We start from the raw sequence: 11390 nt of genomic DNA on the forward strand, positions 1-11390 counted from the left end.
TTAGCCTGCTTCTGTTAAGTGCCTGCAGCAGGATTCTTTCAGTATTGTGTCCATGGTGCAATAAATAGGTCAGGCATCCATTAGAAAGCAGAGAAAGAGGCTGTTTACCAAGGAGTTTCCTGTATGAGTGGAACTCGGGGATCTGACATTTTGTTGAAACGCAGCTGGTGTTTAAATAAGTTTGAAAGCTTTGCTTGCTGCCTGCTGAGAACCTCTGAAGTGGCACATTGCTTTTAGGTTAAAATTGATGTGAACTTTAAAATTATACATCTTATTTAATAAGTGCTTGAATCTGTGTAGGCTTTTAGAATATGAGTACAAATAGACCTTCCTCTGATAAGGGTACCTTATCAGAGCAGCCTTGAAAGTGCAAGTTTCAAGAATGCACAAAAAGTTTCTTGTATACAAAGAGTAAATCTCTTAAGCTTAAGTACACCACAAAGTTCCTTGACTATCATTAGCCTTTAACTCCCACAGTCTCTTCAGGTTGTTTGTTTGGTTTGGGGTTTTTTTGTACCTATTACAGTAACAATGAATGACTGATGACACCAATTTCACACTTTTTGGAGCTCTCTAAATTCATTCTGGGAAATCTGACAGCATTTTGCTACTTTGCTCTTATGGGATGCCAGAGATACACAAAGTTCTTAGCTAAAAGCTTAACAAAACACTGTGTGCACTTCTTGTTCTGGGAATATTGAGGACAAAAAGGAGTAAATAAGAAGAGCTGAAAAGAAAGTGGCTACAGTCTATCATGTCAGTCAACTTCTCTCCCCCAAGGATGAGTGAACACAGTGTGTTCCTTTATTTTTATGGTGGGGTTGGGTTGAACAGGCATATAAAAGTAATAATAAAACTTTTGAGTACTTTGACTATAAATTTCACTAGTTGTCATAAGGGTCTGAGATAAAGGCATTCAGGAACTGGTCAAAAAACTGAGTAGAAAGAACAGGTCCTTCCTTGATAACCCCTTATGTTGATGTTAGTTATTGCTGCTGCCCATAAATACGTTCAATTTTATATCCAGGCATATGTAGATATATAAGCTGTACATATTGCATATGTGTATCCTTTCGTAACAATTTAATGTACCCTTAGTGAACTGCAGGTCCTAAAGTTTTAGTAAATATTTGCCAAGTACAATATGTCAGCACTACCTGTGTGGGCTGGAGGGACACACAATGGACTTTGCCCCCACAGTTTACAGAATTGTTCTGGGATTTGAAAACCAAAATTTTCTGCCTATTATTTTGATCCATCACAAGAATTTAGTTAGTGGCTTCAGTGATGGTCTGCTGTCAGGATTTAAAAAAATAATTTCTAGGAAAATGTAGCCCCCTTGTCCTAACTATACTGACTAGTGGGTGCTAATGGTGGTGAAAACGTTGCAAAGAAGCGTTGTGAGGGTCACATACACCTTCAAGAGCATAAAAAATCTTGCACAGAGATGGAAATAGCTGAATGACAAGGGAAGGGGTGAATAATGGCACCAGGGCAAATTAGGTGCTATTTAAATGTTGTGCATTCACAAGTAACTCAAAGTACTGTTTCTTGTTTTCCAATGTAAAAAAGACTTGAGTGCTATGAATTAATGAACTTGCTTCTCCTTTAAAGGATATCTTGCTTCATTTTACTTTCTCTGTGTTGGCTCTCGGTGGATGAAGTTCAGCCATTAGCATGCAGGCCTAGTGGGAAAACTTCCTGGTGTTTTTTAAAGAACACAGGAGGAAGGGAAAGACAGGAGATGAAGACTAACAGAAGGTCACTTCAAAAAACCCAATTGATTCCGGATCAACCCAAAACAGCCACCACATCCCAGTGTGTTCAGTATTTGCAAGTTGTGGAAGTTCTAGATTGCTGAGCACTTCCAGTCTGAACAGCAAGCAAATGTACAGTGATTGTGTATTGTACACACACCCAAGTGTTAATTCTGGCTCCTCTTGAACACACACAGCAAGTGTGTGACCAGAGTTAGCCTGTCATAGCTCAGGGTCTTCCTGCAAACACATTCACCTGCTGCCTGTAAAAGTCAATTGTCATGGCCTGGCAGGGATCAGCTCTTTTAAGAGGGTTTTTCCCCCTCTTCTTTCTCATGCATGAACACACAGTAATTTAGCTTAACTGGGAGGTCTGAATTTTTCACTTTGCCTACTCTTTGTTGTAAACAGCTCTTGCTTTCATCTGCAGCTCTTCATCATTATTTTCTCTTTCTTCCAGTGCATCCAGGCTGCTCGGTCTCTTCTCTCAGGCCACAGATTTTGTACTTCTGCTCTCATAAGTCATCACCTGGGGAACAATATTTACATTCCTGAATTGCTCACCCAGAATAGGAAATTGGGTGGAAACAGTCTGTCCTACATAACTTCCATTGCTTCCTGGTTTGGGTGGGAGAGGAAGTGGGAGTACTGAAACACTGCTAAAGAGACTGTTCTCATGGTATTGATGACCTCAGTGAAGTAGTCACTGGAATTCAGAATTGAAAAGAAATAAAATTTACCTAGCTTTTTTTTAATTCAAGCCATGAAATGGGCAATTTGAAAATGCTGTCTATTCCTAAAAGAAATTTGTAACTTTATTAAATAGATTTTGACAAGATTCTTCAAAAGTGCTTAGCAGAGCACTTGAGAGATGAGTTGATATCTTCCCCATAATACAAACTGTGCAGAACACACAGCATAGGGAAAACTTTCCTACACTTATGCAGTGCCAGAAATCCAATATGATGCTGATGCCATACCCAGTCTCCTGTGCTACATCTGTGCACCACTGAAAACAGGAGCTTTTAGCAGAAATGCTGAACTACCCGTGCAGTTTAAAAACTGGAGGGTTTTCCTGCTCACTTACACTCCAGCTTGAGAATTAATGATCTTGGGAAGACTGGATAGGGGAGACTTTCATACAGGGTTTTAAAGTGGGTGAATATCCTTATAATCTGGTAATAACTTCGTGATTTCTTACTATTTCCTGAAAAATATTAAAGCTTGCATTTTTTATTTAAGTATGTTTACAGTAATTCTGTCACTTCTTTAAAATATCCAAGTTTTCAGCTTTGTGTTTATCTCTTAAAATCAGTATGTGTTAAACTACATAATCTTGTAGTACTTATTTTTTTATTACCCTGGCAAAAAAAAATTTGCTCTTAACAAGGTGTTTTCTATTACATTGTTCTACAGTTTCTTGTAGTTTGCAGAGAAAGTGATATTGCCTTCTAGCCTATGTCCCCTTCTCAAAAAAAAGTCGTTTATTCAAAAGTAAGCATTCCCCTAAATGTCAGTTATAAACAAGGCAGATTTTTGAACACTCTTGATGTGTAATGGTTCTGGAATAGCTGATTTTCAGATTGCATTTATCTCACTTGTGAGTGTATGGCAAAGAATACGCTGAGTGATACACTGAGCCTGCATGAGAAGAGGCATTTCTTCTAATAATCATGGATCAGTTGTTCCAGTCGTAGGTGAGCTAAGACTTCATGCTACTGTAAGAAATTCTGGTTTCTAAGAAATTACAGTCTAAAAATGCTCATTCTTCAAGACATACTTGCATTCCCATTTGCAGGATGTGTTTTTTCAAGCACCACCACCTTTTGGAGCTCGTATATTGAGAGCATAGTCTCTAAAGGCTTTTCTCTGAAATCTTACATAATTACGTAAACTTACTTGGTTTGGAAACAAGGCTGTCTAATGAAGTATCAATTCTATATTTCAGACATGCAAGAAAGCATTTCAGTCAGGCTGAGGGAAGTCAGCTGGATGAGGTTCGACAAGTGATGGGAATGTTGGCCTTTCCTTCAGACACTCATATCTCTCCCTATAAGGTAACATCCTACTTGAAATGCAGGGCGACAACAGACTAATAAAACAGATGTTGCAGTTTTTTTCGTTACAGGAAAAGGCATTGATAACATCAAGATAAATGTTGTTCTAATTTTACTTTCTAAAATCCACCTTTGTAATAGATCTCCATTTCAATAGCCAGTCCTTGCCTGTACATTAATCCAGGTGGGATCTGTTGTTGCAGTTGGATTTTAATAGTAACACAGATTCACACTGAGCTGGGCTTGCCACAAACCCAGCACTAAAGATCTGTGGGGCTGGAAGCACAATATGTAAACAAACAGCAAGATACAGAAGATGGGGAAGAACAAATTTTAAAAAGAGGCAGTTTTGCTCAATATACGAGAATGTGGCCTTAATACACTGGCAACAGTTCTTAATTCTACTTCCCACATTACTGTTGTTGCAGTGGTTGGGCTGAAGAAAGAAAAGATAATTTCAATGATCTGAAAACACTATTGCTGATCCTTAAAATAAATGTTCATTTATTTGGATTATACAAATTAATGTAGATATTAGTGCTAATAACTGCATCTAAATTTGAATCAAGCAAAATTCCCAAGTAGGTACTGTTTCTACAGACTGAGTACTGTGGTCATGTGTTAATTCACTTCTTTTTACTTGGCTCTGGAGGCAGAAGGTAGAGAAGAGTTGAGCTGGCAGAGCAAGACAAGAATTCCATGAAAAGCCAAGCCAGTATGTGGCAGTGCCAGTATAAACAGGTTTTTTAAACAGTTGATGATGAAATTAATGGTTTAACAAAACACACAAAAAAACCCCTCTGGAACCAACAACCCACAGAATTAATGTGAATTTCTTTGCTAATCCCAGAGTCCTAGAAGGATCTTGGTGTTTTGCACTCTACATTTGATGCATTATGAGCATAAATGATCAGTGTGTTAGAAGACTGGGTGTAAGAGCTTGTCATTGTTTTAATAGTTAGGAAGAAATAGGCAGGAAATAAAAATCCTATATTTTGTTTGAAGGGTTTGTTTGTGTGGAATGTTTCGATGGGGGAGAGTGAAGAGAAAAGCTGGGGTTGTTTCACATTCTGCCATAGAGTTAGAAGAAATTCCCAACTACTTATGGATCTGACTTAGTTTATGGAAGTTATGTTTTAGATCCTTTAATAATTACCTAGATTAACAGAATCACACAGTGCATGTTTGTTTGGAAGTACCTTTAGTATGCTGACTAGGAATTCTGTGCATGAGTGGCTTCTTAAAATGGCTTTAAGTAAGTTACTTTTAAATCTGTGAAAACATTTGTCAGATCATATATCTAATTAACTGATTTTTATTAATCCAAGGGAAGAAGCATCTTCTATAACCAATGAATACAACTTTCTCCAGCTTTCTGTCCTCTTTCAGGGCTTTAGGAAAGCATTTAATGTTGTGGCAAAACAAGCTGTGTTCTTTTGATACCCTTTGAAGAAGCTTATGTGGCTGTGGCTTCCACTAGACCAGATTTCTCAGAGCCCAGTACAGCCTGGCCTTGAGCATTAGAATCACTGAATTGTTGAGGTTGGAAAAGTCCTCTAAGATCATCAAGTCCAACCATCAGCCCAGCACCATCACTAAACCTCATCCTCAGCTGCCATATCCACATGTTTTTTGAACACTTCCAGGGATGGTGACTTCACCATTACCCTGGACAGCCTGTTCCAATGCTTGACAACCCTTTAAGTGAAGAATTTTTTCCTAATATCCAACCTAAACCTGTCCTGGTGCAACGTGAGGCCGTTTTCTCTCATCCTGTCACTTGTTATCTGGAGGAAAAGACCAACCGCCCCCCACCCGGCTACAACCTCCTGTTAGGCAGCATCTCAATGTCCTTCTTGTAGTGAGGGGCCCAAAACTACACACAGTATTCAAGGTGCAGCCTCTCCTCCAGTGCCCAGCACAGGGATGGGGCATCCACAGCTTCCCTGGGCAGCCTGTTCCAGTACCTCACCACCCTCCCAGTAAAGAATTTCTTCCTAATACCTAATCTAACCATGCCACCTTTCAGTTTAAAGCCATTCCCTCTCCATGCCCTTGATGATCTCTTGTGGCCCCTTTAGGGACTAGCAGATGCTGCAGGGTCTCCACAGGTTGTTTCTTCTAGTTGCCTCAAAGTGTACAGATGACAATATGATAAATATAATATATTGTAACATTTATTTAATATGTATGTGATCTGTATGATAAATACTATGTAAAGGTACATAAACACTGTCACTTCTCGTGACAAAAATGCAGGTTATGAGTGCAAAGGGGAAGGGGTGGTAGCAGAAGAACTTAGGTCTTTGCCTATGTAGATAACAAGTATATTTTCAAAGGGTTTTCATTGACTCTCTCAGAGCATTTCTTTTAGGGTTCAATATATTCTTGACCTGTGGGTTTAGTTCTCATTTCCATGAAAAAAACCACCCCTTTAACTACTGTTCCCTGTCTTTTAGGTAACCAGCATTACAGAATTTTGTTTTTAAATGTGTACTTATGTAAGCGTTCTCTAACCTGGAGCTGTGCCAGCTCTTCAGAATTTTGTAATTAGATTTCAATTTGTAGATGTTATGTGTGGAATATTTCCACACAGTACTAATGTTGCTTCCTAAGTAGTCCAACATTCTAGGAAACTAAATGCAGGAAGTAACCTCACCAGGATTTACATACCTTAATTAGAACATTTGGTAGACAATGGAGATGGAATATTGTACCAGCTATTCTAAGTCATACTTGATTTACTAAAGTGGTGTTAAAACATACTTTCTAAACAAGTACATGCACTCTGTGCATTAATGTGTCCACTTCAATTTTGTGGTGGGTTTGGTCTAGAGAGTTTTGCACAATTTGTCACTCCCAGGCTTTTGGCCTCCCTGGTACAATTAGATTGAAAACAACTTATAGTTGTGTTGTTTTTTAACAGGATCTCTTGGACCCTGCTCGATGGAGAATGCTGATCCAACAGTTTAGATATGATAACTACAGACTACATCAGCTGGGAAACAATTCTGTTTTTACTATAACACTCCAGGCAGGCCTTTCAGCTATAAAAACACCGTATCCTTTAATGCAGATACTACTGGCGAGTGGGAAAAAAAGCCTTTTGGGGTTGTTTTGTTCTATGGATGCTTTTCAGAGAGCTCAGATAAGAAACATGACACATATTTTTGCTCATTAGTTGTTTAAATGGAGTATAAATTGGTCTCTTAAATTAAGGTGTATTGGAGAAGGACTGGTGCTGCTGGGGTGCTCGTGTTCCTTGAAACAAAGCAGACCCTTGACTCTTACACGAACAAATTTAACTCAAGTCAAATGGCCCTGTGCATCCTGTGACCCGGGCTCTGTTGGCACAGCCGATGATCTTTTAATGACATACACTGGGAAACGAATTGTCTTTCCATTCTGGCGACTGTTCCCTAACTTGCTGCTAACAGACAGTGTTATAAAGAGGATGGGAGCTCAAAAAACCCCGACTGCCCTGTGTGTAGCAAATCCCTGAACAAGCTGGCTCAGCCTCTGCCTATGGCACATTGTGCCAACTCCCGACTAGTCTGCAAGATTTCAGGCGACGTAATGAACGAAAATAATCCTCCTATGATGTTACCAAATGGATATGTCTATGGATACAATGTAAGTGTTGGAATGGATGACTTACTGAGGTCTAAAATAGCAGTGGTTAGAATAACTTTCTAGATCAAAATAGGAGCTTGTAACTGTCAGGAAGCTGGGAAAATACTTTATTTCTTAAGGACTGTCTGTTTAGCTGCTTAAATTGGTCTTAAAGAAGCTGATGCCTGACTATATGAATTTACAACATGAAATCAGATGGCATTGGAAATCTTTCCCTCTGGAGAGCCATAATGTAGAATAAGTAAGTTTTTGGGGCAAAGATACTTGGGACCACAGACCACAACACTTTTTTAACTTAAAGAGAAATTCATTTCCTAAACAGTTCAATAATGCTATGAGTTCCTATTGTGAATATTACCCTCTGGTTTCACTCTTTTTCAGTCTCTGCTTTCTATTCGTCAAGATGACAAAGTAATTTGCCCAAGAACCAAAGAAGTCTTCAACTTCTCACAAGCTGAGAAAGTCTACATCATGTAGGTCCGTAAAACACACGATGAAGTGCCGCTGGAATTTTGACACAGTGTATCTTGGCATACCCTGTAAAGGGGGGGGCCTTAATGTGTGGCAAAGAAGCAAAACCTGCCACCTTGGGGAGCAGACCTGTCGGTGGCATTGTTGTTTCTTGCGACCAAAGATCAATGAACAACAATAAACACTCTTTAAAAAGTTAAAAAAAAAAAAAAAGAGAAAAAAAAAAAGAAGAGAGGAATTATGACTTAAGTTTGTACTTGAATTAAAAAAAAACAAACAAATTTTGATTGTTAAGGTTTTGTAACATAAGGTCAAAAATTGGACTCTTCTCAAAAGTACTTTCATCTTTTAAAGGATAACTTTCTTTAAAGATGGACACTTGCACTGGGGGAAAAGTTACAACAGATTTGAAATTAAATCCATTTTTCTTCCCTCTTTTTCACAATTGTCCAAGACCCTTTTGTTATCAAAGATCTCAGTACTACCAACATGTTCTCCTTTAAGCTCCTCTTTGCCTTCTTTATGATCCTCTCGTGAAGTAATCCTGAACATGAATGATGTAACTTATTTCCGTGGGAAGATATTTTTGCTGTCTTTGACACAAGACTGGCTTCTCTGGAGGATCAACTAGGGACTGGTTTGAAGGAGTATGAAGTCTTTTTCCAAACCCAAATATTTTAAGGAGGTTGCATAAGTATCAAGAGGAACTGAGAACATTTCAGGCAAAATCCAATGCTTGTTTAAATGTTCTTTTTCCAGTCTACCATAGTGTTAAAGTCCTTCTAAAGTTATTAGTTATGTGCATAGGGTTCAATATGAAATCATTAGTGCTACTGCCTTATTTCTTGCTTTGAGAATGTACTCACATGACAATGAGCTGGTATTCTTAAGTGTTGGGCGAAGTTTCTGAAGATGCCTTGCAGGATGATTACATAATTTTAGGGTCTAAATAGTATTCATTACTGAAACTAATAGTTCAATTTTAACAACTGCAGAACACATCCTTACGACTTTTCAAAAGAATTAAACCATTGTAGTTTAAACAAAACCATATTGTAGAGGTTTGTATTTAGCGCTTATTTTTGCATGTTGATGTTGATTAGCTAATAAAAGATTGTAAATGTAAAACATGTTAATAAAAATTGTTTTCCATTTCTTGATTATATAAAATTAGAAAGCTGTTTTTGTGTTTAAATGCAGAAGAAATTCACTCTCTTACAGGGGCCTCTCTTAAAAGGAGTGTAACTTCCATGTGTTGATTTTCAGTGTTCTGCAAGAGTAAAAAAAAAGAAACAAAACCACAACACAAACAACCAACCAAACAAAAAAAGACCACACAACAACCATAAATGTTATTCTTCAGAGTGCTTCAGTCAAATAACTATTTTGGTTTAAAAATTTTCTTGTATGAACAGCATACTCCAGGTTTTTTCCGTCTCTTCCCAAAAAACTGGTTAATGTCCTAGAGCCTTTCTGTTAATAAAATGTTGTGGGTGATGGTAGGTGTGGGTTTCCCTGTGTGACTGAGTGCTGTAAAGAATGCTAACAAAGCATAGTTGAGGGGACTACAGCTTCTGTTCCCACAGACATCACAGATACATCTAAACTGACTGGAACTGCCAATGCAGGGGGGTTTCCAGGGAGGTGTGTCTGAGAAGGTTCCATTTTCAGGAAGTATCACTGTTGATGCTTCAGAACAGGTATGTCTGGACCACTGCAGAGCTGCCAGCTTGGCACAGGGCAGTGTTGCTGCTCTTCCTCCTGGAAGGGTCTGTTTCTCCTTGTGTTTTCTCAAGTGACAGATTTAGTGACTCCTTAGGAACAAAAACAAATTTGCCAATGGTAGGTGGAGGCAGATAATGAGAGAGCTTACATCACTAATTGGAATAATTTGCTATCTGTTAGGCAGTAGCTGGTCTCTTCCTTTCCCACGAAGCAAGAGTTGGAGCATCCTGAGCTCCTAACGAGAGAGGGTGTCATCCTGGGGAGCAGGTGTTACTAAAAGCCAGGGGGAGCAACATCTGCATTTCTTTGGGGGACCATTCACAGCATCATGGCAGAAGGGCAAGGACAGCTTTGGGGATGGCAACCTCGCTTCTCCCTGCTTGACAGAAATGCATAAAGGCCAAAGCAGGAAAGTGATAGTTTTCTGTTGGCCCTGGGGAAATGTGTGGTAACTCCACGGCAATTGTAGGGCATGGAAGTTGTTGCTTTTGCTTCTCTAAGTATTAGTTAGGGCTGTGGTTTCCTGAGATTTCAGCCCTTTTTGATTCCTGTGGCCTGAGCAGAGTGGTGGAGAAATCCACATTCCCAAAAAACCCCAACTAGCTGGGAAGGGGAGGGGTGGAGAGCAGCTGTCCTACAAGGAGGGCCTCCATTTATAGGAGGTGTGATTCCAGAGGGCCAGGTGCCAACGTGAGGACTCAGTCCCTGATGGTGTGTTATAAAGGAGGTGTTCCAGAAGGAGCGTAGGGGAGCTTCAGCTGTTTGTGAGCTGGGATTGCTCACTTCAGAAATCTGCAGTCACACACCCCACTCTGACTGCAGCCAGGCCTGTTTGAGACAGGCAGCTGTGTAGCCTCCTGCCTGGCCCCTCTGAACTGTGCCAGGCTGCTCTCAGCCTTGCTCTGGCATGGGTTTGGAAGCCTTCCAGCTGTGTAAGGGTCAGAAATGGTGGCAGGGATGGATTGCTTTGGTGCAGCCTGGAGCCCTGGTTTGCATTGCCTGGCTGCTTCGTGCAGCCTTGGGCTCAGGATCCAGCAGAGGTGTGAGTTCACAGCTCGTCTCACAGGTGGCTCCAGACATCAAACCAAGAGCAGCAGGTGGCTCAGAGCGAGTATAAAGTTATTTGAAATGGTAGAGGCTCACTAGTAAAGTGAAGGCTGTCTCCTCTCAAGATCTGGCTGAGCTGGAAATGAACAATATCCTTTCCTGCAATGTTTTTTTTCAGTCTTGCCAGACATTTAAACGAAATGAGAGGCCAGGCTCTGGATTTTGGTTACAGTGTTCCTGTTTGAAGGCAACAGTTTTGTCCCAGTTGTGGTCAGGGCAGGTTCCTCTGATTTCCACAGTTACACAGGGGATGAGAATTGCCTCAACCTTTCCTTCTCTTTGTTGTGGTCCAAACCCCTACTCTAAATGCTGAACATTGTCCAGTATTGTGAAAGGAGAGATACTGGTCACAGTGCCATGGGTTGGTTTCTTTTGCATGTCTTTCAGCTTGAAGTGTTCCATTATCTTCCAGACAGAGAAGGGTTCAAGGTACTTTGTAGATAGAAAGCAGTGGAGCTGATGCCAAAATCAGGCAAAACATTTTGCAGGAAGCTTTAAAGACTGATGGATTGGTATGGTTTTGTTTGGGTTTTTTTTTAATGTAAGCATGGCCTTTGCTGCTCATTAATAAAATTACTTCTTGAGGAGGGGAAAAAAAAATTATTTAGGAGAGGAAGAATGAGAAAATTACAGCTGGAAT

General features: G+C 39.9%; 1 protein-coding gene across 3 annotated transcripts in view; it reads left to right on the forward strand.

Moving 5' to 3' along the window:
* The window catches only part of MAEA (macrophage erythroblast attacher, E3 ubiquitin ligase), a 49658-nt gene extending 40612 nt beyond the window's left edge, over positions 1-9046 (forward strand). For all 3 annotated transcript variants that reach the window (XM_050338074.1, XM_050338075.1, XM_050338077.1), the window contains 4 exons: positions 3706-3814; positions 6741-6874; positions 7252-7447; positions 7829-9046. In XM_050338074.1, coding sequence (XP_050194031.1) covers positions 3706-3814; positions 6741-6874; positions 7252-7447; positions 7829-7924 — 535 coding nt within the window. In that variant the 3' untranslated portion in view covers positions 7925-9046. The remainder of the gene's footprint in view (positions 1-3705; positions 3815-6740; positions 6875-7251; positions 7448-7828) is intronic.
* Positions 9047-11390: the final 2344 nt, after the last annotated feature.

The sequence above is a fragment of the Myiozetetes cayanensis genome, unplaced genomic scaffold (assembly GCF_022539395.1).
Source record: "Myiozetetes cayanensis isolate MyiCay16 unplaced genomic scaffold, myiCay2020 scf7, whole genome shotgun sequence".
NCBI lineage: Eukaryota > Metazoa > Chordata > Aves > Passeriformes > Tyrannidae > Myiozetetes > Myiozetetes cayanensis.